At 41.6% G+C, this 27,933-nt stretch overlaps 1 protein-coding gene across 1 annotated transcript; it reads right to left on the reverse strand.

The window, feature by feature from the left end:
* On the reverse strand, window positions 1-27,918 carry dld (deltaD). The gene is made up of 14 exons (XM_043718004.2): window positions 27,841-27,918; window positions 26,863-26,935; window positions 24,490-24,569; window positions 19,791-19,859; window positions 19,585-19,654; window positions 16,344-16,444; window positions 13,947-14,090; window positions 13,512-13,613; window positions 12,126-12,316; window positions 11,812-11,982; window positions 7,656-7,845; window positions 1,434-1,571; window positions 1,224-1,313; window positions 1-240 (listed from the first exon to the last, which is right to left on the reverse strand). Exons 1-14 carry the CDS (start codon window positions 27,877-27,879, stop codon window positions 175-177), a joined length of 1,524 nt encoding a protein of 507 aa, XP_043573939.1. The 5' UTR covers window positions 27,880-27,918; the 3' UTR covers window positions 1-174.
* Between the last annotated feature and the right edge of the window lie 15 nt (window positions 27,919-27,933).

The following is a 27,933-nucleotide window of genomic DNA, read 5'->3' on the forward strand; positions in this document are numbered from 1 at the left end:
CATCATTTCCTCGTTTTATTACTGTTAAAATACAAGTAATGTGGCATCATTTGACAAACAAATCGTTTATTACAATCCTGCTCAAGGCCAACAGATAATTTCATTCTTCATCACAATGCCAAGTTACTAATGGTTCCGACGCCAGTTACAGTTTATATACAAATCACAAATCTTTTAGAAGTTAATGGCTTTGCCAAATGATGCTGCTATGTTTGCCTCTCTGAAAGCTTCTGAAACAGTCTGCAAGAGAAGAGAAAAGGTAGTCAGTGAGACTCTGTTTAATTACTAGTTTCACAGAGTCTTAGCAATGGTCAGTAATTGCTTTCATAACCAAAACAAGAACTTTGTCTGCTCCAGTTCCAAGCTAAATACAAATTTACAAACAATATGGAATAAAGCAGAAAACAAAGTTTGGGAAGTGAGTGAAGGGCTGGGGGGCAGAGAGCAGCCAATTGGAATCTTGAGTTGGTATTTCAGCTGTTTAGAAAGTGCAAATAATCCATATAAAAATAAATGTATTAGGCAAAACAGTAAAAATGCACAACCTAGGGATTATTAGTGAGAATGAAAACAGTTCTCAAAAGCAAAAGGTGGCTATCACCCAGACCACAACCCTCATTCCTGATGAAGAGCTTATGCCCAAAATGTTGATTCTTCTGCTCTCAGATGCTGCCTGACCAGCTGTGCTTTTCCAGCACCACAATATTGACACTGATCTCCAGCATCGACAGTCCTCACTTTCTCCCAAGGTAGACAGAGACGTTATTTTCTTCCTGACTGGGGAAATCTCGAATCTGGGGGCACAGTCTCAGGATAAGCAGATGATCGTTTAGGATCGAAATAGGGAGACATTTATTCACACAATTCACTGCTCCAGAAGGGTGTGGATGCTCCATCACTTAATATATCTAAGGCTTGGACAGACAGATTTTGATGTCTTAGGAAGAGAGGGATATGGGGAGTAGACACTAAAGTGGAGTTGAAGCCCATGATCAGCCTTGATCGTGTAGAATGGGGAAGTAAGCCTGATGGGCCAAATAATCTATTGCTGCTTTGATTTCTAGTCAGATACACATGGACAAGAAATATATAGAATAAGCACAACTGCTCTTTCAGTAGAGGTACAACATTTGTGTGCCGTGAAGACTTTAGGGATGCAGGTTTTTAATAATCTGTGCAGTGCTATCCCTGTTCAGTACTCCAATGTTCCCAGTGTTACTTACTGGATGAGCATGACAAACACGGGCAACATCTTCACATGATGCTCCGTACTCCATAGCGAGGGTGGCTTCATTGATCATTTCCCCAGCACCCTTAAGAGAGAGAAAACCACATTCACTGATCATTTCCCCAGCACCCTTAACAGAGAGAAAACCACATTTACTTCAGGAACTCTTATATCCCATCTACACCGCAATGGGTTTGCTACTTACAGAACCAAGGATATGTGCTCCAAGCATTCTGTCTGTTTCTTTATGGCTAAGAATCTTTACCAGACCATCAGTATCATTGTTAGTCTTAGCTCTGCTGTTGGCAGCAAATGGGAATTTGCCAATCTTGTACGGAATGCCCTAAAAGAAAATGAATGATCTATACTGAATAAAACAGGTTCACATATGCTTTACGTTCAAGACAGACCTGTTTTCGCAGCAAGTAAGTTGTACACTTAGTGACATGCATTCTACAAACTTGCAGACATAAGGGGGTTATGGTGGTGTAGTGGTGATGTCGTCACTGGTGGTGTAGTGGTGATGTCGTCCAGAACCCCAGACTCATGTTCTAGGAGACATGGATTTGAATCCTATCATGACAGAAAGTGAAATCCAAATTCAGTTCAAAAAGTAGCCTAATGATGACCGTGCAAGTACTGTCGATTGTCATAAGTCACGTGGCATCACTTTAGCAAATCTACCTACCTTACCTGGTCTGGCCTACATTTAAACGCCAGACCCACAGCAAAGAATTTGGCTCATAAATGCTCTCCAGACAATAAATGCTGGTCTACAGAGCAATGCCCATATCCCATGAGTAGAAACAATTCCAGATGGTTACTCTCAGTACAGTGCTATCCTGGGTATGAGTTATTAAGTAAGTGGTTCTCTGGCCCCTGACAAGGATTGACAAGGTCCTATGGTCTTTACAGAAGGAAATCAGAAATATTTCCATACCCTTTTCTGGCCTGACATCACTGAATCACATTATATGGTCATTCCTTGATGAAATTGCACGGGTATCTGTTTTTGGCAAATACATTGTATAGGTGTTCTTCTTCCTCTTTTTGAAGTTCTGGTGTACTGCAGTGTGTTGTGTCTTGATGCAACTTCTTTGTGTGTTGGGGTGGTTGCTTTCACGTGAACTACGAAAGCAACCACCCCAACACACACAAAAGAAGTTGCATCAAGACACTATTCAAAAGGGCCACAACACACTGCAGTACACCAGAACTGCAAAAAGAGGAAGAAGAACACCTATACAATGTATTCGCTAAAAACGGATACCCGCGCAATTTCATCAACAGATGTCTAAGGGAAAGACAATGGAACAAGGACATGCCATAACCCAACGGACTAGCCACACTACCATACATCAAGAGCACTTCCGAACTGACAGCCAGACTACTGCGACCACTATGACTCATAACAGCACACAAACTAACAGCCACTCTCAGACAACAACTCATCAGAACAAAGGACCCGATACCCAGCATGAGCAAAACCAATGTAGTGTACAAAATCCCATGCAAGGACTGCACAAAACACTACATAGGACAAACAGGAAGACAGCTAATGATCCGCATCCATGAACACCAACTAGCCACGAAACACGACCAACTATCCTTAGTAGTCACACAGATGACAAGCAACATGAATTTGATTGGGACAACACTACTATTATAGGACAAGCCAGACAGAGAACAGCCAGAGAATTCCTCGAGGCATGGCACTCATCCACAGATTCAATCAATAAGCACATTGACCTGGACCCAATATACCGACCACTGCAACGGACAGCTGAACTGACAACCGGAAGCGGCAGATTCAAACCACTATAAATGCCGGAGGAAGCATCACAGAAGCTCTTCACAGGAGGCTCCCAAGCACTGAGGATGTCACCTAGACAGGGGATGAAACGTCTGCAACACAAATTCCCAGCTCGGCAAACAGAACCACAACAATAAGATGATTTTCTCTCAGTGGAGATGGTCATCGCCTGGTAGTTTTGCATCATAAAACAATCTGAAAATGTGTTGCTGGAAAAGCGCAGCAGGTCAGGCAGATCCAAGGAGCAGGAGAATCGACATTTTGGGTATGAGTCCTTCTTCAGGAAACCTCCTGCTCCTGGGATGCTAGCTGACCTGCTGCGCTTTTCCAACAACACATTTTCAGCTCTGATCTTCAGCATCTGCAGTCCTCACATTTTCCATTATAAAACGATACTTGGCAATGATACTAAACAACCCAAACCGGAATGTTGTTCAGGTCTTTACTGCACTTGGACGTAGACTGCATCAGGTACCTGAGGGGTCACAAATAGAGCTGAATGTGGTGTAATTATCAGCAAATATCTCCACTTCTGACTTAATGATGGAGCAAAGGTCATTGATGAAGCAGCTGAAGGTGACTGGGCCTAACATGATACTGTGATACTACCCTGAGGAACTCCTGCAGAAATTTCAAGCAAAGTAGAGCTGCAGGACTTAAAGCTTAAGACAGTTCAATAATCATGATCAAAGTGATGATTCTGGTTTTGCTCTTTCCTAAAGTAGGAGATGATTCACCAATAACAAACCTTTTTTTGTGCTAGGCTTGACTCGAACCAGCAAGTTTTCTTCAGATAGCCCTCAACTTCAATTTTGAAACCACACTCAATCAAATGATCGGACTATGTAATCAGGAGCTGAGGGACCTTCGCGGAAGCCAAGTTAAGCATCAGTGGGCAGGTCATTCCATACAAATGCTGTTTGATAGCTCTGCTGCTGACCGCTTCCATTACTTTGCCAACAATCGAAAATAGATTGGTTGATTGGGTTGCTTTGTGTACACAAAACATACCTGGGCAATTTTCAACATTGGTGGATGATGCCAGTGTTGCAGCTGCACTGAAGCAGCTCAAAAAGACAGTGAGAGCCAGGCACAAGTGAGACAGAGCGCGAGAGAATGTGACATACAGCCAGAGCATGACACTATCCTATGTTGGTAACAAGGATATTTTACATTTGCCAAGGCTGTTCCTTGCCCTTAGCATTTCCCATGCATGGACTGACATTTGATTTGATTTGTTATTGTCAGATCTACTGTGATACAGTAGGTGGTGTTGTTTTGCATGCAATACAGACAGATTGTACCATACAAAGTGCATTGGGGTAGCAGAACAGATTGCAAAATACAGTGTTACAACTGCAAAGAAGGTGGAGAGTGAATCAGGTGGTCAGTCTGGTTTTACTCGTTTGTTTAGACTTCATAGTAGTTTGAAACAACTGAGTGGCTTAGCGAGTTGAGAAGATTTGTAGCTCAGGTTGAGGTTTTGGATGTAGGTTTGCTCACTGAGCTGAAAGGTTCATTTCCAGACGTTTCATTACCTTACTAGGTAACATCTTCAGTGGACTTTATGCAAAGCAATGCTGAAACTTCCTGCTTTCTATTTATGTTTGGGTTTCTTTGGATTGGTGATGTCATTTCCTTTGGTGATGATGTTTCCTGTGGTGAAGTCACTTCCTGTTCCTTTTCTCAGGGGGTGGTAGATGGGGTCTAACTCGATTTGTTTGTTGATAGAGTTCTGGTTGGAATGCCATGCTTCTAGGAATTCTCGTGCTCGTCTTTGTTTGGCTTGTCCTAGGATGGATGTATTGTCCCAGTCCTTCTTCATCCGTATATGAGGATACTAGTGAGAGAGGGTCATGTCTTTTTGTGGCTAGTTGGTGTTCATGTATCCTGGTGGCTAGTTTTCTGCCGGTTTGTCCAATGTATTGTTTGTTACAGTCCTTGCACGGTATTTTGTAAATGACGTTAGTTTTGCTCATTGTCTGCATAAGGACTTTCAAGTTCCCTTAGCTGCTGTTTTAGTGTGTTGGTGGGTTTGTGGGCTACCATGATGCCAAGGGGTCTGAGTAGTCTGACAGTCATTTCCAAGATGTCTTTGATATAGGAGAGAGTGGCTAGGGTTTCTGGACGTGTTTTGTCTGCTTGGTTGGGTTTGTTGCTGAGAAATTGGCAGACTGTGTTCATTGGGTACCCATTCTTTTTGAATACATGGTATAGATGATTTTCTTCTGCTCTGCGTGATTCCTTTGTGCTGCAGTGTGTGTTGGCTTGTTGAAATAATGTTCTGGTGCAGCTTAGTTTGTGGGTGTTGGGGTGATTGCTTCTGTAGTTCAATATTTGGTCCGTATGTGTTGTTTTTCTGTAGACGCTGGTTTGAAGTTCCCTGTTGGCTGTTCACTCTATTGTGACGTCTAGGAATGGCAGTTTGTTGTTGTTTTCCTCCTCTTTAGTGAATTTTATGCCAGTAAGGGTATTATTGATGGTCTTGAAGGTTACCTCTAACTGGTTTTGTTTAGTGATGACAAAGGTGTCATCCACGTAGCGGACCCAGAGTTTGGGGTGGATGTTTGGCAGAGCTGTTTGCTCAAGTCTCTGAATTACTGCCTCTGCTAATAACCCTGATATCGGAGATCCCATGGGTGTTCCATTGGTTTGTCTAAGTTTTATCGTTGAAGGTCAAGTGGGTGGTAAGGCACAGGTCCACCAGAGACTTGAGCAAACAGCTCTGCCAAACATCCACCCCAAACTCTGGGTCCGCTACATGGATGACACCTTTGTCATCACGAAATGAAACCAGTTAGAGATAACCTTCAAGACCATCAATAATACCCTTACTGGCATAAAATTCACTAAAGAGGAGGAAAAACAACAACAAACTGCCATTCCTAGACGTCACAATAGAGCGAACAGCCAACAGGGAACTTCAAACCAGCGTCTACAGAAAAACAACACATACGGACCAAATATTGAACTACAGAAGCAATCACTCCAACACCCACAAACTAAGCTGCACCAGAACATTATTTCAACAAGCCAACACACACTGCAGCACAAAGGAACCACGCAGAGCAGAAGAAAATCACCTATACCGTGTATTCAAAAAGAATGGGTACCCAATGAACACAGTCCGCCAATTTTTCAGCAACAAACCCAACCAAGCAGACAAAACACGTCCAGAAACCCTAGCCACTCTCTCCTACATCAAAGACATCTTGGAAATGACTGCCAGACTACTCAGGCCCCTTGGCATCATGGTAGCCCACAAACCCACCAACACACTAAAACAGCAGCTAATGGAACTTGAAAGTCCCTATACAGACAATGAGCAAAACTAACGTCATTTACAAAATACCGTGCAAGGACTATAACAAACAATACATTGGACAAACAGGCAGAAAACTAGCCACAAAAAGACATGACCCGCTCTCACTAGTATCCTCACTTACGGATGAGGAAGGACACCGCTTCGACTGGGACAATACGTCCATCCTAGGACGAGCCAAACAAAGACGAGCACGAGAATTCCTAGAAGCATGGCATTCCAACCAGAACTCTATCAACAAACAAATCGAGTTAGACCCCATCTACCACCCCCTGAGAAAAGGAACAGGAAGCGACTTCACCACAGGAAACAACACCACCAAAGGAAATGACATCACCAACCCAAAGAAACCCAAACATAAATAGAAAGCAGGAAGTTTCAGCATTGCTTTGCATAAAGTCCACTGAAGATGTTACCGAGTAAGGTAATGAAACGTCTGGAAATGAACCTTTCAGCTCAGCGAGCATACCTACATCCAAAACTGAGTGGCTTGCTAGGCCATGTCAGAGGGTAGTTAGGTGCCAACTATATTGTTGTACATTTGGAGTCATGTGTAAGCCAGATGAGGCAAGGATGGCAGATTTCCTCTAATAGACATCAGTGAGCTAAATGGGCTTTCATGACAATCAATCAGTGACTATATGGCTGCAATTAGAGTCATGTCATGAAACTCATACAACATGGAAACAGACCACAGTCCAACCAGTCCATTCTCAACATAATCCCAAACTAAACTAACCCCACCTGCTTGCTCCTGATCCATATCCCTCCAAATCTTTCCTATGCTAGCTTTTAATTACAGTTTCTGTGGGATCTACCATGGTGGCATTTGAAACTATGTCCTCAGATCATTCGTACGGGGTCTGGACTACTAGCCCAATGACATTACCACTATGAAACCACCATTCTTTAATTCTATTTGCTATAATGTATTTGAGAATATCTTAAAGTCATAGAAGCATTTTATAGCAGTAAGCTCATTCTTAACATACCCTAAAGGACATCCTAATGCAAGGACAAGGCTTTTTTGACGCACCATTTCATGTACTGCTAATTGTATTGCTAATTGTATTGCTAATTATAATCCTTAAGACAGGTAAGCACCTGCATGAGTCATTATTAATCCTCAAACACATTTCAATTCATTTTTTAAAAATCATCTTAATGTTTTTGGGAGGGTTAAGTGGCTGAACATTAGTTTCTAAAAATATCCATTTTAGTAACAGATTGCTAGTTTAATATTTTGTGCTGAAGTCAAAAGGGCAAAGATTTGGAATGAGTGGGAATGTTACCTCCTCCTTCAGTTGTTCTTCAGATTTGCCAACCCAAGCAACCTCTGGATGAGTGTATACAACAGATGGGATGCAGTTATAATCAATGTGTACAGCTCCTCCGGCCATTCCCTCTACACAGATGATCCCCTCATCTTCAGCCTTGTGAGCCAGCATTGGACCAGCAATCACATCCCCAATAGCAAAGATACTATGGAAGGAAAAATACTTTGTAGTTCAATATATTAAACTACCCATTTAGATTCAATTAAAATGTGCTACAAAGGTATACAGTCAACTTTCTAGAGGTTCAAGTACTAGGATCTCTTGTTTTTGGACTTGGAACAGGGGTAGGGAGAAAAGGACTATTTCAAAATTCACACATGACATGAAATCTGGAAGTATGATAAACAATGTTAAAGACAGATTTCAAAGCAAACATTAGAATAAAGAAACACCTTACATGCTGGAGAGTACAATACTAAAAAGGGTACAAGAACAGAGATCGGAAAAGGGTTTTGCATGAATGGTGGTATAACAGGTTAAAAAAGTAGCCAATATAGCAGATAGAATTCTGGGCCATATAAAGTCATGGAGTAGAAAAACGAGAAAGTTTGCTAAACATGACAGAAGGCAACTTCGTCACACTACTCCAGCTGGCATCTACTTGAGGGCAGCAAACTTCAGGAAGGATAAGACAAGTGGAATGTGTACAGAAGAGGTTTACTAGAATATTTCTAGGGCTTGAGGTGATGTTAATAAGATTGAAGAACTATGCTTGTTCTCAATTGAGGACAGTAGGAAACAGAGGTTCTCAGTTCTAAACTGAGAATAAATATTGACAAAATATTTCTAATAACTGTTAGATAATGAGAAGGCATGGGTTTGAAAGGATTGGGAAAAGACCCAACAGGGGATTGAAGTAGTAAATCTTTTTACACAACAGGATTTGGAATGTAATTCTTAATGTAAGTAGTGGTATTTTACACATTGAATAACAATCCTCAGAAGGGAATTGGACAGACAAAACATATTGGAGAGATATGGAGAAAGAGTGTGACTGACTCTAATGCTAATAATGTATTAGATTCTTGGAGGTCATGTTTTCTATCTTTTCTCCTGATATCCTGTAGCAGGACCTTTTCTTCATTCACTCGAGACGCCGGGGAATCATGGACTAGAGGGTATCAGTTTAAGGTTAGAGGGGAAAAGAATAAAAGAGAACCCAAGGGGAAACTGTTTTGCACAGAGGGTGGTACACAAATGGAATGAGCTGCCAAGGGAAGTTGTTGAGATATGTACATTAACAACATTTTAAAGGCATTTGGACAAATACATGAATAGGAAACATTTTGAAGGATATGATAGTATAGGTGGAAATTTTGGTCAACATGGACTAGTTCACTCTGTGCTGTACGACTCCAATAAGACCAATTTCTCTAACTTTTCCTTTTATGTAAAATTCCTAATTCCTGGTATCATTCCAGGAAATCTCCATTGCACTCTCTCAAGGACTTTAAAATCCTTCCTTAAGTAAGGTGCCCAGAACTGAACACAACACTGGTTGGCCAACAATGTGGGTTGGCCAATGATTTGTAGAGGTGCAGCATCACTTCCTTGCTTTAATACTTTATGATTCTATTTAAAAACTCAAGGATCCTATAAGTCATTTTAACAACTGCTTCAACTTGTAGGTGACCTTCAGAGAATTATGCACGTGAACCTCAAGGTCCCCCTGGTCCTATATTCCCCTCAAACTTGTACGATGGAGCCTGTATTGTCTCTCCATGTTTCTTCTACCAAATTGCATTAGCTCACATTTCTCTTCAGTAAAATTCATCTGCTGGGTATCTGCCCATTTGGCCAACTTGTATTGTCCTTCTGAAATCACTCAGCATCATACTCACAATTCACTATTCTCTCTAGCAACATTTGCAAATTTTAAGATGTTGCCCTCAACACCCATCTTCACAGCACTTCCTGACTTATATAAAAACAAGGGTCCCAAACACTGATCAAGGGAACACCACTTTCAACTGATATCCAATGTGAGGAACATCCGTCTGTACCCACCCTGAATTTCCTACCTTTTAGCCAACTTCTAATCTATGCTGCTGAGGACCCATCAAACCCAAGCATTTTAATTTGCTAAACAAGCTGACAAATGGCACTGTACCAAATGCTTTTTGAAAGTCCAATATACAACATCCACAGCACTAACCTCACCTCCTGCCTGTATCACTTCAAAGAACTCTGTGCTACCGTGCAGTGGTTAGCACTGCTGCTTCACAGCACCAGAGACCCGGGTTCAATTCCCACCTCAGGCGACTCTGTGTGTGGAGTTTGCACATTCTCCCCGTGTCTGCGTGGGTTTCCTCCGGGTGCTCTGGTTTCCTCCCACAATCCAAAAATGTGCAGGTTAGGTGAATTGGCCATGCTAAATTGCCCATAGTGTTAGGTGAAGGGGTAAATGTAGGAGAATGGGTCTGGGTGGGTTACGCTTCGGCGGGTCGGTGTGGACTTGTTGGGCCAAAGGGCCTGTTTCCACACTGTAAGTAATCTAATCTAATCTAACTCAAATTTGGCAGACATGATCTGCCCTTGACCAAACCATATTGATTGTCTCATATTAACCTATTTTTCTCTAAATAGGTGTTTACCTATGCCTGTATTATGGCCTCCATCAGTCTTCCCATTATTAATGTCAAACTGATAGGTCTGTAGCTTCCTGGGTTATCATTTGCCCCTTTCTGAAACAACAGTGTTACATTTGCAATCCTCCAGTCCCCTGGGACGAATCCTGTGTTCAGAGAAATCTAGAAAATTTCTGTCAACGGCTTTGTTATTTGCTCCTTTACCCCCCTTAGCAATTTAAGATGGATCCTACCTGGCAACTTCTCTAGCCCATGGTATTTGATACCAGGTCCTCTGCAATCCCTTCTCCGTTGTGGTGAGTGAGCCAACTTTTCCCAGAATCATGCTCTGTCGCTTCTCCCAGTTTTCCTCTATTACCACCTTACATGGTCAGTTGAATGGCATACTGCACCACGGTTCCATTGTCCGTTTCCCACTGACCCTTATAGTCCTTATTCTTAGGGAGCAAGTACCTCATACAACTCAATTACCTGGAGCAGAAGTAAGCCGTCCAGGCCCTCGAGCTTAAATCATTCCCACCAAAATACTGACCCACTAACACCACTATCACCTGCCAAATTAATTCCCTAAAATGACATCACAAACATGTCAATTTTGTTCTGTTCTGGCTGAAAGATTCCTCTTAAATGCACATTCAATGCTTTTTTATACCTTTTACACTGATCCATCCCAGTTAAAATTGCGTTAGCTGCAACCTCTTACTCTTCTCGGTAATTTAATCTACAAATTTGTTTCTTTATTCCTGGGGTGGCTCCACAATCCTTTTTAGGTAATGTGACAGACTCCTTTTTTATTCTTCAGTTCAACTCACGTGGCCTCATTAGATGTTACTTTCTCTTTTTCTGCCACAGCTATAATTGATCCTTTACCAAGATGGTGAACCCTCCATTTTATACCAACTGTAAACCATATAGAGCTGCCAATCTCCCTCTTGCTTGCAGTAAATTTTCAACAATGACTATAATATATACTGCCAAATTTCTACTTGCGCCATCAGCTCATTAGTAAGAGCAGACTCCTCACATTGAAGTACACATCATGAACCGTTGACCACGTCTTTTGCTGGCTATTTTCTGGATTTTGTTCCTTCGACCCTCCATACTTGCTGACTCCGTTTCTGTTCCTTATTTTCATCTTTAGTCATTCCCTTCTGAATCTATCCCAGTTGTGAGCAAGATGCACTCATGCCCTGACTGCTTGGTCCTTATCTCCTGGAGGTCCCCTTTCAATACCACGTGCTGTGGTGCAGAACAACACTTTCTTTCCTTACTGCACAAAAATGTTTCACTACTAAATCCCCCAACTTTAAGTACTTTTTCAAGCTGTGCTACATGCTACTTAATTTGGTGAGCAAATGGAGTTCAGTCACAGATCAACCAGGGTGTCATTGATTGATGGAAATGCTCAAGTGGCTTAGTGATCAATTCCTGTTCTAGCTGTCTACAGCTTGCTAACGCAGACACAGACAAGTGTCCATATACGTTCCTGGAATAATTGTGTGTGGAGAAGAGGATTCACTTACTTTGGAATTTTTGTCTGGAAGCGATTATTGACTGGTATTCGACCTTTCTTATCAACTTCGATTCCCATATCCTGCAGTCCCAGATTCTCAGTGTAGGGGCGACGGCCAATGCTCACTAGCAGCACATCACAAGTGATTGTATCGGCCTTTCCGCCAGCTGCAGCCTCAAATCTGGAGCAAGTAGATAAAACGCTTCAAAGTGTGTCTATGGAGTACAAAGTACTTTTCTGTGCTTAACTTTACACATTGCTTATAACTCACTTCTTATGGCTTATAATTAATCCATTACTCATACATTCTCACTTCATACTCACGAAACATCAATCTTCCCATCGGGTCTCTTAGTTGCTGAAGTCACTTTTGTATTAAGCTTAAACTTCAGACCCTGTTTCTGAAGAATGCGCTGAAAATTCTTTGCAATCTCCATGTCAATGCCGATTCCTCCAACATGCCCCAAGAATTCAACAGCTGTCACTTCGGAGCCAAGGCGTTGCCATACAGAGCCCTGGAAAAAGAAGAAAATTACAACTTCCAGAGACTGGCTACTGCAACATATACACTGACAGATTCAATAATGCAGCAGGGCTGAGGACAGCAAGAGCACTGGTTTCATTTCTCCCTCTCCAGCAGTGGTGGGTGGTAACTGTCAACAAGCATAGTGGTGGAACTTCACTGCTAGAGAGTTACTGTAGACTCTTCCTGACATGTGACGCTACCTCAGGCTTAGGATCAACATTCCCTCTAATTTCCTTTGCTGAGTGAGGCACCAAGACATCCATTAAGATTGCTGCCCAGCTCTGCTAGCCCCATTTAAAGCCGCTGCAATTTGTACATGGGACTTTTGTTCTCTGTATGACAGTCCAGACATTTGCACATCCACAAAGCTTGTGCAGAAGCTTGATGGTGCCGTCGTTCTAACAATTATAGATGTCACCATCAAGATAAATTAACAAGAGCAGAAAGTACAAGACCCAACAGCCTGGAAGGTAGGCAGCTAGTCACTTGTTGGACCACCTTTAGGAGCCACACTTGGAGATTAATGCCCAAGACACCAGTAGTTCTACAAATGCCCCACCTTTTAGGGTGCCGAGTGGGGTGAGACACTAGTTGGTACTGAAATAGCCTGGAGTTCGGAGGCAGTATATTAGACGGGTATCATGTAAATTGTAGTAGACCGTAGTTAACAGACTGTAACTGGACAGCTGTGTAAGTTAAGGGTCCCACTGGTGAGACCCGTGGGATATCAGCTCACTTTCTGAGAACTGTGTCTTGGATAGCTGTGACACCCTGCACAGTCAGGAAATATTACCCTAACATACCATTAAATCATTGATTTTAATCAACTACAGGATTCGTTTCCTTTCTCAATCCCACTCTTGGTTAGTGGAATCCAAGATTTGTTTTGATATCTGTTAAGGGGAGTGAAACTTGTGACACAAATTTTCAAGAGATTAGAAGTTTTTTTCTATTTAGGTTCTCAGACAGATGCTGACATACACGAATACTGGAGTGCCACTGGTTAATAATCTGCAGGTTTGAACCAGGGGAAGAAATTGCAGGTCAGTTAGGAAAATTCAGGGACATGGATTAAATAGTTAGTTCTACCAAAGATCCAGCTCAGGCACAAAGGGTTTCTATGTAATATTTTGATTAATTGTTCTTAAAAGCAAGACCTCATTTCTGCAGTTTCTTCTGCTTACCAATTCAACACCAATGACACCAGCACCAATAACCACCAGCTTCTCAGGAACTTGTTTCAATGATAGAGCTCCAGTTGAAGACACAATTGTCTCTTCATCAATCTGTGGGTATGGCATATTGATATTGTTAATTTAACACTCTTACAAAACTGACTTCCAGGCAAAAAGCAGTAACAGGTTCTATAAAAACACAAGACTGTTGTCAAGGTAAAGAGAATGTCAAAAACATGGAGAATAGGCAGGGAATTGGAAGTGGGTTGCACCAAATCAGATCTGCACCAGAATAGGTATGACAACCTGAATGGCCTTCAACTGTACTAAAATTGTCACTTGCCACATTTTTAAACGGGATTGTACATCAGCTAAATAGTTGTGTAAAAACATGGAAATTCATCAATTGAGAATAATCCTGCTTTTTAAAGTTAACTCTCATACCTGAATCCCAGGGAAAGGTGTAACCTCTGATCCTGTGGCAATAAGAATGTTCTTGGAGTTGATGATTTGTACGCTACCATCACTACAGTAAGCTGTGACCTGGTTTTTCCCAGTAATCTTCCCATGTCCTTGAACATGTGTCACCTTGTAACGAAATAGAATGACAACGACAAATATCAATAAGTTTTATTTTGCCTCGTAGAGTTTTAAGTGGGTAGAGCAGTAGATGTGGTTTTCTTCGATTTTTCAAAGCTTTTGATAAGATCTCATGCAAAAGATTAGCATGTAAAATTAAAGCACACAAGACTGGGGGAAGTGTATTGACATGGATAGAGAACTGTTGACAGACAAGTAGTGGAGGAGCCGGTGTTGGACTGGAGTGGACAAAGTTAAAAATCTCTCAACACCAGATTATAGTTCAACAGGTTTATTTGGAAGCAATAGCTTTCGGAGCGCTGCTCCTCTTCCATCAGGTAGCTGCCTGATAAAGGAGCAGTGCTCCGAAAGCTAGTGCTTCCAAATAAACCTGTTTAATTATAATCTGGTGTTGAGATTTTTAACTTTGACAGACAAGAAACAATAGGAATAACAGGTCATTTTCTGAGTGGCAGCTGGTAATCAGTGGGGAACTGGAGGGATCAGTGTTTGGATACCAGCACAATATTTTGTAACAATTTCCACAAGGGAACTAAATGTAACATCTCCAAGTTTTCAGACAAATGTGAATGGGAGGGTGAAAAGAGAAGATGCAGAGATGCTTCAGTGTGATTTGGACAAGTTGAGGCAAATACACGGCAGATGAAGTATAACGTGGATATTATCCATTTTGGTAGCAAAAATAGGAAAGAATCTGAAAGGTTGGGAAAGTGAAAGCTGTAACGTGATCAGGGTGTCATTGTGCACCAGCTCTTCAAAACAAGCAGGCGGTGAAGGCGGCAAATGCTAGCTGGCCTTCATGGAAAGGATACTTTTTTAAAAATTCACTCACATTGTTGGGCAGCATAGAGGCACAGTGGTTAGCACTGCTGCCTCACAGCGCCAGAGACCCGGGTTCAATTCCCGCCTCAGGCGCCTGTGTGGAGTTTGCACATTCTCCCTGTGTCTGCGTGGGTTTCCTCCGGTTTCCTTCCACAATCCAAAAATGTGCCATAAATTGCCCGTAGTGTTAGGTGAAGGGGTAAATGTAGGGGAATGAGTCTGAGTGGGTTGTGCTGCGGCGGGTCGGTGCGGACTTGTTGGGCCGAAGGGCCTGTATCCACACTAAGTAATCTAATCTAATCACAGGACGTGAGCATCGCTGGCTGGCCAGTACTTAATGCCTGCTCCTACTTACTAAGGTGTTGGTAGGCTGCCTTTTTGAACTGCTGCAATCAATGTGCTGTAGGTAAGGAATTCCAGAATTTTTACCCAGTGGCACGTGAAGGAATGGTGATATATTTCCAAGTCAGGTTGGTGAGTGACTTGGAAGGGAATTTGCAGGTGGTAGCATTCCTATGTATCTGCTCCCCTTGTCCTTCTAGATAGAAGCGTTCGGGGGTTTGGAAGGTACTGTCTAAGGATGTCTGGCAAATTTCTGCAGTGCATCTGGTAGATAATACATACTTCTGCCAATAAGCATCAATTGTGGAGGGAGTAGATATTAGTAGATGCGGTGTTAATCAAGTGAGTTGTTCTGGATAGTATCCAGCTAACTGGTGTCACGGAAATTGGTGGAGTTGTAGTAAATACTGAAAAATTTTAAAATGGAGCTAAGGGACAACTTTTTCACTCAGAGGGTGGTGCATGCATGGAATGATCTGCCAGAGGAAATGGTACAATTACAATACTCAAAGGACATCTGGATGGGTATATGAATAGGAAAGGTTTAGAGGGATCTGGGCTAAGTGCTGGCAAAGAGGACTAGTTTAATTTAGGCTATCTGTTCAGCATGGACGAGTCGGACCAAAGGGACTGTTTCGTGCTGTACATCTCTATGAATCTATGACTCTAATTGGTCTACATGCAGATTTGATGCAACAGACTATAAAAACATACAAAACCTGGGGTGGTCTATATTTCATGCAGAAAACGTACACTAAATGCAATAACTGAAAATATTACTAAATTTAAAACAGAATTGCCTCTATAAGATGTAGATGAACTTTCGAATTTATTTCCAAGTGTCAAAGATTAAATTTTAATTCTGCCTATGCTCAAATGATATAGGCCAAGTGAGTAGGTATTAAGGATAAGATTTGTAGTCAATCAAACTTAACACATATTCTATCATAGCTCCTCAGAAGGAAGACTTTGACTGGAGGTGGTAAAGCAAGCAACAACCTCTGCTCCCATTACCTCGAAAAAGGTCTCCATAAATGCACCATTAATTCAAATGGTGCATTTAAATCAGAAACTAACCTTATTCTGTTTAAAAAGATGAGCAATTCCACCAGTCAATGACCTCACCGCATTGCTCTTTTGTTCCATCATCTTCTCCAGGTTAAGATTCATTCCTGTGACTTTAATAAAGAAATGTGAAGTAAAGATCAAAGTAACACCTTTTGAATTTTCAATATTGTGCACTAAGTTACATTTTAATCAAATGTAATTGTGAAACATGCTGCAAAGAATCAAATAATTTTGTTGCACTAACAAGCATTAGGATCAAAAATATGCTATTTACATTTACAGTTAATTTGCAGGGAAGGATATTTATATTCAAAAGAGATTGCATGCCCTTGTCATATACTGAAATGAGCCACAAGACATCCAACTTCACTCAAGTTTTAAACCCACTGAAGAAACACAGAATAAGTCAATTTTATGCCCCCATATTTTATATAAAATACAACAGTTAAGATGATGGCAGGGGAGGAAATCAGTAAGTGACAGTGCGAGCAATGACCAACTGCACCATATGCCATTTACTCCCTATTTCTAGAGATGGAAATGTGTTGCTGGAAAAGCGCAGCAGGTCAGGCAGCATCTAGGGAACAGGAGAATCGACGTTTCGGGCATTAGCCCTTCTTCAGGAATGGGGGAAGAAATACTCCCTATTTCTAGCCAAACAACTCAAAAATTTATACAAGGTGGTGGGGCAATGGTAGAAATAGGACAATTAACCAAATATACCTACTTGACCATAAGAACTGTCTCGGTAGACAGTGTGAGCTTGCTTCTGTCCCACAACAGATGCTTTCCCTTCTGGACTATTTTACTCCCAGTGGTCCAGTTTATTCTTCTGATGCCCTCTGTCACTTTCAATCGTTCCCAGTTTCCTGGCCCCAAGTGATTGACTTCACCAAGGATGTCCCTACACATGATCATACCAGGATAATCAAAGCTCCCTGGTGCTTCCTGCACAGAACCCATTCATCACTACCTTCCTCCATCTGGATGAACCTGTCCTCATCTTAAATGACTTCTCCTTCAATTCCACTCACTCAAACTAAAAGGAGACTGTTTGTGAAATCAGATAAATGGCACCACAGAAGGAGGCCTTCTAACCAGTACAGCATTATAAACAGTCCAATTCTCCACCCTTCCATCTCTCCTTATGTTCTAACAAGCTTACTTCTCAAGATCCTATCCAATTTTCAAATGACCTCATTGATAACAGGTAGGGAGTTTGAGGTTATTACCACTAACTGCGAGAAAAGAAACTCCTCACTTCATTTTACATGTCTTGCCTAAAACCTTAACTCTAAACCTCCTAATCCTTGTATGTTTATTGCTCCAGTGCTACTCCCTAATTTGTACCTACAGAATTTGAAATTTTTCTTCATTTTGCTTCCAATTTGTACCCTTTTCTTAATGCCATGTGGTCTCATACTCGTCTCTTTTACCATTCCAAAGGGTAGGCTTGCCTGTCAAAACTTAGCACATCCTCCCCTTTATATGACACCTTCAAACAGCAAGCCCAAAAATGTAGCTCCTACATTTTACCTACATTCTTTTCACAATCCAAGACCCTAAAAACTCCTTTGTAAGTGAAACAACAGTTTACTTGTATTTTTATTTAGTATACTGCATTTGCTGCTCAATATAGTTTCTTCTAGATTAGGAAGACCAAATGTAGACTTACTAGCTGCTTTGCAATAGTCTTCCATTCGGCTAGCTCATTTAATCCAAGCTCTGGTCACCTGGCATTTTAATTGTCTTCCACATTCGCACTTTGTGCTCCTCAATTAAGCTTGATATAAGCTTGAGGAACAACACTTCATCCCCTTAAGTTTCAACTAGGAATTTCTGAGTTTTCAGAATTTACTGGAGTCACAGACTGGTTACAGCACAGGAGTCCATTCACCTGTTCTGAAGGAATTCACCTCATTACAAAAGAACAGTACAAACAGGATCAGGCCCTTTGGCCCGCCATTGTCTACACTGACTACAATGCCCTTCTAAACTAATCCCAACTGACTGCACATGGTCATATTATTCTGCACATTCATAGAACATAGAACTGTATAGCCCACAGCATCGCGTTGAACATGACACCAACTTAAACTAATTCCTATTGCCTGCCCCTTGGTCCATATTCCATTATTCCTTGCATATTCATGTTCTTATCTAAAAGTCCCTTAAACACCCTCCTTTGTGTTTGCCTCCACCACTATCCCTGGCAGCACTTTCCAGACACCTAACACTAAAAAAATCTTACCCCTCATCTCCTTTGAACTATCCCCCCCTTCTTACCTTAAATGCATGCCCTCTAGTATTAGATATTTCAACTCTGGGGGGAAAAAAAAGTGCCTGACCGTCAACCCTATCCATGCATCTCAATTTTATAAACAATCAAGACTACCTTCAGCTTCTACCACTCTATAGAAACAACCAGGGTTTACTAGCTTCTCCTCATAGCTCATACCTTCTATTCCAGGCAGCATCCTGGAAAACCTTTTCTGCACCCCCTCTATAACCTCCACATCCTTCTGTAACATGGCGACTAAAACTGAACTCAAATGTATCACCTAACCAAAGTCTTATAAAGCTGCAACATGACATCCTGATTCTTTTACTCAATGCCTTGACCAATAAAGGCAAGCATGCCATACATCTCCTTTATCACCCAATTTGTGTGGCCACTTTCTTCCTTTTCAGACAATAATTGAATTCCCTCTTAAATACCTTGATTGAATCTTTCTCAACACACAGGCAAGGCATTTCCAATCCTAATCACTTAGTGAAGATAGATTTTCATTCCTCCATCGCCTCTCTTGCCTTCAATTTGTGTTCTCTCTGTCTCAATCTTTCTATTAATGGGAACAGTTCCTTCATCTATTTAACTCATGATTTTGTATACCGCTAATAATTTTAAATCACCACCTGTCTCACTTACTTCCTTTTCCATTTAAAAAACGATTTAACATCATTCCATTTCCTTGTAAATGGTAGCTCTTCATGATCCTGCCATTTACACCTCCACTAGACAATCTTCATTTAGTTACTCCCATTACCACTCCCTTTGATTTTGCAACATGCAGCCTTTTGTCATTTAACGTCTCTAACCATGCACTCTGATTTTTTTTTAAAAAATTTCCTACAACCAATCCATATTTCTAACTTTTTCCGGTTCTGATGGAAGGTGACAGCTTCTCTCTCTCAGAATACTGTCAGGCATTACCTGCACTTTTTGTTTTTGTTCTGAAGATATACTTACTTTCAATCCCTCTGCTGGCAAAATCTTTCCCATGGGCCAAGTGGTAGAGATAGGAGTTATTCAACAAGGCCTAGAACAAGAGTGACAACTTTGATTAAGCAGTTAATCTTACAATTGATGTGTAAAACATTTAGTGGCTATATAATAGCATTCCAATAGAACATTGATTAAAAATGCAGTATCTTACACACTAAACAAATACGTACTTTGGAGGGGATACATCCCACGTTCAAACATGTTCCACCCAACGTATCATTCTTTTCCACACAGACAGTCTGCAATGTTTAAAAATGAAAGTTACCATATTGAAAGTATTGAGAAAGGTGAGCTTGATTAACAATGCTTTGTTTGACCTGTAACTGCAAACAATGTGATAAGGACATACACACACAAGTAATACAGGGTTTCAGCCAAGTTGTCCTTCAAGCCTGCTCTGTCATTCAATAAGATTGTAACTGACCTTCTACCTTCTCCATATTCCTGACAATTATTATTGAATTCAGTGGTAATTATAGGCAAGGTACCAGTATCTGTGGAAATAAACATTCCTCAAAACTAAGACAAAAGGCAAGATGCTAGGGATAATCAGAATCTGAAAAGATCACAGTGTTGGAAATAGTTAACAGATCTGCCAGCATCAGTGCAGAAAGAAGTGTTTCAGATCAGGTTCTGGTGAAAGGTCACAGACTAGAAATATCAACTCTTTCTCTCTCCACAGGTACCAGGAGACCTGCTGTGCATTTGCAGCATTTTATTTTAGGTTAATAACTGTTTCATCTAATTCCTCAAAGTGACCAATAAAAGTAGTCAGATTAAGTTGAGAACATATGAATTAGGAACAGGAATGGACCATTAAATAACGTTAAAAATCACAACACCAGTTTATAGTCCAACAGGTTTATTTGGAGGCACTAGCTTTCGGAGTGCTACTCCTTCATCACGACCAACTGATGAAGGAGCAATGCTCTGAAAGCTAGTACTTCCAAATAAACCTGTTGGGACAATAATCTGGTGTTGTGTGATTTCTAACTTTGTTCACCCCAGTCCAACACTGGCATCTCCAAATCATGTCTAACATTGAATAAGATCACAACTGATCTGATTGTAACCTTAAATCCACATTCCTGCCTAACCCTGATAACATAGAACATAGAACAATACAGCACAGAACAGGCCCTTCGGCCCACGATGTTGTGCCGAACATTTGTCCTAGCTTAAGCACCTATCCACGTACCTATCCAATTGCCGCTTAAAGGTCACCAGTGATGCTGACTCTGCCACTCCCACAGGCAGCGCATTCCATGCCCCCATCACTCTCTAGGTAAAGAACCTACCCCTGACATCCCCCCTATACCTTCCACCCTTCACCTTGTAACACTCTGTTGTACCCGGGGAAAAAGTCTCTGACTGTCTACTCTATCTATTCCCCTGATCATCTTATAAACCTCTATCAAGTCACCCCTCATCCTTTGCCGTTCCAATGAGAAAAGGCCTAGCACTCTCAACCTATCCTCATAAGACCTATTCTCCATTCCAGGCAACATCCTGGTAAATCTCCTCTGCACCCTCTCCAAAGCTTCCACATCTTTTCTAAAATGAGGCGACCAGAACTGCATACTGTACTCCAAATGTGGCCTTACCTAGGTCCTGTACAGCTGCAACATCACCTCACGACTCTTGAATTCGATCCCTCTGCTAATGAACGCTAATACACTATAGGCCTTCTTACAAGCTCTATCCACCCGAGTGGCAACTTTCAAAGAGCTATGAACATAGACTCCAAGATCCCTCTGCTCCTCCACCTTACTAAGAACCCTACTGTTAACCCTGTATTCCGCATTCTTATTTGTCCTTCCAAAATGGACAACCTCACACTTGACAGGCTTGAACTCCATCTGCCACTCCTCAGCCCAGCTCTGCATCATATCTAAGTCCCTTTGCAGCCAACAACAGCCCTCCCCACTATCCACAACTCCACCAATCTTCGTATCATCTGCAAATTTACTGACCCACCTTTCAACTCCTTCTTCCAAGTCATTAATAAAAATTACAAACAGCAGAGGACCCAGAACTGATCACTACGGAACTCCACTTGTAACTGGGGTCCAGGCTGAATATTTACCATCTACCACCACACTCTGACTTCGACCGGTTAGCCAGTTCTCTATCCAACTGGTCAAATTTCCCACTATCCCATGCCTCCTGACTTTCCGCATAAGCCTATCATGGGGAACCTTATCAAATGCCTTACTAAAATCCATGTACACTACATCCATTGCTCTACCCTCATCCACATGCTTGGTCACCTCCTCAAAGAATTCAATAAGACTTGTAAGGCAAGACCTACCCCTCACAAATCCGTGCTGGCTGTCCCTAATCAAACAGTGTCTTTCCAGATACTCATAAATCCTATCCCTCAGTACCCTTTCCATTACTTTGCCTACCACCGAAAACTAACCGGCCTGTAATTCCCGGGGTTATCCCTATTCCCTTTTTTGAACAGAAATCTTTTACCTTTCACCCCTTTGCTTAACAAGAATGAATTATCCTTTGCCTTTAAAATACTATTATAAAATATAATAACAACTTAATTTATCAACAATGCCTTTACATCATTTACATATTTAAATCATCACTGATATAGCTGTATGTATAGCCAAACAATTTGAGGTTTACATAGTTGAACAATCAGAGGTGAGAATGAATTCCCCTGATTCAGGGACAATAACAGGAATAAATCTCAAAGTGCCTTACAGTCCAGTTAAGAGCTGAACAGGAGTTGACAATGGCAGAGTTTTAGAAAGGAAGGTTTTGAAGGTGAGAATAGGTCAAGGTAGCAAAGGTGGCTGAAAGGTGAACTTAGCAATGATAGAGGAGCTAGAAGAAAGGGCTTTTGCCCGAAACGTTGATTTTGCTGCTCGTCGGATGCTGCCTGAATTGCTGTGCTCTTCCAGCACCACTGATCCAGAGCTAGAAGAATAGACAGCTGGTGTATAATAGCAGAAATGCAAAGCTGGGAGAGATGATGCTGACTGAGACTAATGGATCTCAGCAGGGTCTATTGATGAAGCTGAAGAGTTTGAAATACAAGCTCTACTGTGCAGAAAATCAGTGAATATTGATTAAAAAAAAGGCTCGATAGATCACCTAATCTGCATGCAGAAGGTAGTGTCTGGATGAATAGAAAAGTGAGTTCTGTATTGAATGTGAACTCCCACACCGATGGACAGAGTACAAATTTAGTTTCTATAGGAATATTTCCCCCACACATAGGACAAAAGATGTCAGATTGACCTGACCGTCAACCTTTCCTTGATTGCCTTTTGAGAGTCTTCTGCAGCCAGGTGGATATATTTTGTCTTGTAACTGAATTAGCTATTGCTATTTTTACCTATCGCATATTTCATCCTCTGAGTCAACTGAAATGTCATGTTTTTCTAGATAGCTCTTTGAGCATTCTTAGATTCTTTGAAACTCTAGAAGTGCTTAATAGCTTCACATCACTGTTGAATACATTCTGGGGTAGTCATTTGCACAATGACCAGCCCAGCAAGATAGCACCTTTACAATCACTGGCTCTACAATTGGCTGACTTCACTCTGAGGAGCTGAATACTCAAACCCGTGCAGCACCATCGACTTTTCCTGAGGCAACGTTGCAGGAGTTTTGATATGGTAAGTGCAGTCACACATTTAAGAAATTAATAAAGGATCCTATGCTTTACAGAGAGCCCACAAAGTGTCTAGCTCTGGGCCATATACTTTATGAAGAATATGAACGCACTGGAGAGGGGCAGGAAAGATCCAAAAGAATGGTTTTGGGATGAAGGACTTAAGTTAGGAAGATTAATTGCTGAAGTTGGGCATGCCCTCCTGAGGGAAGGTTGATAGGAGATTTGATAGAGGTGTTCAAAATCGGAGGGGTCCACATGGGGTAGATATGGAGAAACTGTTCCTACTAATGGTAGGATCTGGAATGCTTTGCTTGAGAGTGATAGAAGAAGGTTCAGTCTGGCTTTCAGAAAGGAACTGGGTAATAATCTTAAAAAGAGAGAGCTGAGTGGCTATGGGTAAAAGGCACGAATGTGCAACACACATGGTGGTGCTTCATGACACTATGGATATTTACTTCTAATAGCTCACAGGAACAGAAAGAGACTATTCATCACTTGTGCTACTATTCAATGAAATGATTGTGACCTGACTCTATAAACCAATATACGATAAGAATTCATTTATCACTGGCTTAACAATGAATAATTCAGCAGTCATCAATCTTTGCAGAAGAGTTCAAAATATCCAGGCAGTATGCACAGTCGTGCTTACTAACTTTATTCCTCAAAAGATGTGTAATAGAGCCAGGTCTCCCAACTCTGGATTGTCCAACTAGCAGGAATAATTTGTTTCCCTTCCTTGCCTGAAAGCTCTGATCAAGTTAAACCTGAATCTTCTAAGTTTCAGTGAACACAATCCTAGTTTGTGCAATCTCTTCTCATGATTTAACTCTGCCTCGTAACTCTATACTGCACTCCCTTCAAGGCCTAATACATGGTACCATTCCTCCGGCTGTCATGTAACCCAGGTATTGTGTTGAAGCATGACTTCTACCTTCTTGTTTACGTTGTCTAGGAAAAAGTCAACATTTAAATCGCCTTTACCATAACTTTCTGTACCTGTCCATTATTTAAATAATGTCCCTGTCAGTCTTTTTTAACGTCCAATGTGGACTTCATATTGGCCTGTACAGCAATTTATTTGCCAGGTTTTTTTCTGCTTTCTTTGTAATTTTATGCTTCCATTAACATTGTTTGCAATATCACCCTTTTTATCATTAGTACATTTGGACACGAGGCTTTGCCTTACATGTGAAACCATTTCATAATTAGCTCACCAGCCTTTGACTTACCTTAAACCCCAACTGTGCGGCCTTAATGGCAGCAACATACCCGCCTGGTCCTGAGCCCACCACTGTGACATCTGCATCAACTGGAATGAGGAATAGAGTACATTCAGCTTGAGCTTTCATCACTGACACAATAAAACAATATAACATCAATATTCATCATCAGACACCATGAATCGCCAATAAGACCTGTCATAAAATGAAAAATTTACTAAGATGGATTCTATGAAGAAATCATATCTGTGCCTCAAAGTTTGGCCATTGTATAAGCGAACAATTAGGAACAGGAATGTGCCATTCAACCTATCATGTTTAACCACAGAATCCCTACAGTCTGGAAACATGCTATTTGGCCCAGAGTCCACACCAACCCTCCAAACAGAATCACACCCAGACCTACCCCCTTACCCCATCCATATAACTGTGCATTTCCCATAGCCAATTCACCAAACCTGCATTTCTCTTGTCATAAATATGGTCAGTTTAGCATGGCCAATCCACCTAACCTACACATCCCTGGACTGTGGTAGGAAACCCATGCAGACTTGGGGAGAATGTACAACTCCACTAGTTGCCCAAGTGTGGAATCGAACCCAGGTGCCTGATGTTGTGGTCGTAACCATTGAGCCACCATGCTACCCTAAGGAACTATTTTACGCAAAGGGTGGTGGGAGTAGAGAATTCTCTGCCTGAAAGAGCACCACGTCAGAAACACAGTATTTAAGCAGTATTTAGATATTCACTCGTGATACCATGATTGCTTGGGGTAAAAGCTGGAAAATGGGATCCTTGTTGACCAGCATGGACATGATGTGGCAGAATAGGCTATGTCGTTCTTGTCTGTGAATTTGCCCTGCCATTCTAGAACATAGTATATCACTTCCTCTACCATTTTCCCACATTATCGCCATATCCTGTCATTAATCTCCAAACATCTACTGGTGTGTCCAGAATCTGATGTGTTAGTTTTTGTTTTTATATTTAACTTCCTTGCTTAGCATTGGATGTTTTTCCACCTTTTATACCACCGCTCTTTCTTTCTGGAATATATTTTAATTACCACCAATTAGGTATCTCCTTAAGCATCTGCCACTATTCATTCATCAACTGCCCTTTTAGTCTTCCTGCTTGGTCCATTAGGGCTAAAACAGTCCTTGTGCCTATATAATTCTTTGATTAACTCCATAACACTATTGTGGGACTCTAGCTTCCCCCTCCTCCCGATGTATTTAAAATTATAGATCATTCTTCCCTAGAAGATCTTTTACTGAGATTAATATTAATTAATCCTACACAATATCAAATCCAGAATAGCCTGTTCCCTGGTTGATTGCATAACATTTGCTCCAAGAAAATGACTATTTTGGAAAAACTGAGTAGTGCCTGCAAGTGACTCTTTCAACAGAAGGAATTTATTTTCAACACTTTCTGGTCCCAAAATTCCTTGTCATAAATATGATGCAGCTGAGAGGAAGCAACAATTGCTGATGCTTGAACTGCTTCAACGGTCACCAGTGAAGCATTATTTCACGTTATTTGAGTCTGTCCACACATGGACCAGAATTAAGTCAATATCTCAGTGTACAAATCACATTTTAGACTAATTACATGGATATTTGAGCTTGCCAATGAAAAATTCTGTTATACAGGAGTGACAAAAGAGACTTTCAGTAGTGCTGTTGAGTGCCCAAAACCTCACTCCGCCACCACCCCCCCAACAGAATCGTACAAGTTTAGATATTTTTACATAACTTCAGGCATGAAACCACACCTTCAACTGCAGATGGTAGGCAATTGTAAACAGTTTATCCTCACATGGGAGTTACACATAAAACAGCATCAGATTCATCTCAAAGACAGCCACATTGGCTCTCAGAAGAGTAAAAATGGACACTGCACAAAGACTAGGATTTATTTTAATGAAATTGATCTGAACAACGATAGACCTGAATCTCTGGTGTATTACCCTCTAAAATTGATCTAATTGCTTAGCAAACCTAAATAGAAGGTTTAAAAATAAATCAACACATTTCCTCACTTTAGCCTACTTGGAACAACATGCTCAGACATGCATTTAACAGCACTAACGGTGGTTTTATCTACCAGTACACAAGTCCAGTCCCACAAATATTTTCCTGCTCCCTTTTGCAATTCATAATTGTTTTCCATTAGGGTTAAAGTTCACCAAGATATTACAATGAAAATATCAGCCTAACATTACAAAGGTTGAAAAATCATAGGGAAATCAGCAACAAAATGATTAATAGGTGAGAACTCTCACCCACAGCCCTACAAGTGAGGACTGCAGATGCTGGAGATCAAAGAGTGCAGTGCTGGAAAAGCACAGCTGGCCAGGGTCAATAACACGTACCATACCTGGTGCAACATCAGCATAGGTCCGCAATCCGACTGCTGAAAGACCTTGGAGTCTACGACAAGCATGTCCAGTCTGCATTCAGAAGAAAAACACATTTCAACAACATTGGAATCAACCTTGAAAATCAAGATGAACAAGATAGTTCATCTTCAGATTTCATCACATTTGCTAGGTCCTCTTCTCTCATACAAATAGTGAAGATAAACCGGTCAAACAATGTGTACAAGGAGATCACAGCAGACCAACTGGATCATAATTCCTTTAGAACATTAAAAATCTCATCCTACAGATGGTGCATGTTTTCTGAAAATCCAATCAGCACCAACTAAATCTGAACTATATTCAACTAAATTAGTTGTACTATTTACATTGCACATATTTTGGCTAATACCTAAATATACCTAAAGAACTTTACACAGTTCTATGACTGTACCCATTAAGGAAATACCAGAAATTAGCATTATCAATGCACAAGAATCATGAATGGGGGAGAAGGTGAAAACACTGGGAGACCCCAGGGTTTTTTTTTGGGGGGGGGGGGAGGGGGGGTTGGCAGAGGAAAGGGGGCTCCAGAGTTTAAAAGGGGAGGTGGTGGGGGGAAAGAGGGGGTGTGAAAGAAAGCGACTCCAGAATTTTTGAGTCGAGGTCGTTCCAGGCTTTCTGATGTGGTGGCTCCAGAGTTTGGGGAGGCGGAGGGAGAGGTCTCTGCATTTGGGGACATAAGTCTCCAGAGTTTTGGGTGGAGGCGGAAGGAGGGGTGTCCGGCCTTAGGGGAGAAGGCGGAGTAGGGTCTCCATGATTTGGGGGGGGGAGGGAGGGAGGGGTCTCTGGTATCGTAGGGTCTCCGGTGTTTGGGGGATGGTGAAGTGTGCAGGTTCCGGGTCTGACCAGGACGGCGGCTTTTTGAGGTGGAGCCCGGCCTCCGGAGTGGCGAGGCCCAGGCTGAGGGGCTCGCAGGTCCCCGAGCCCGGGCTGACCTTGAGCAGCTGCCGAAACATCAGGCTCCAGGTCCGCATCGTCCGTGCAGCAAGTGAACCGGAAACACGTCACCACCCGCGACCTCGCCGCGT

Source organism: Chiloscyllium plagiosum, unplaced genomic scaffold (assembly GCF_037043375.1).
Source record: "Chiloscyllium plagiosum isolate Xiang-an unplaced genomic scaffold, Cpla_swu_hap1 HiC_scaffold_23, whole genome shotgun sequence".
NCBI lineage: Eukaryota > Metazoa > Chordata > Chondrichthyes > Orectolobiformes > Hemiscylliidae > Chiloscyllium > Chiloscyllium plagiosum.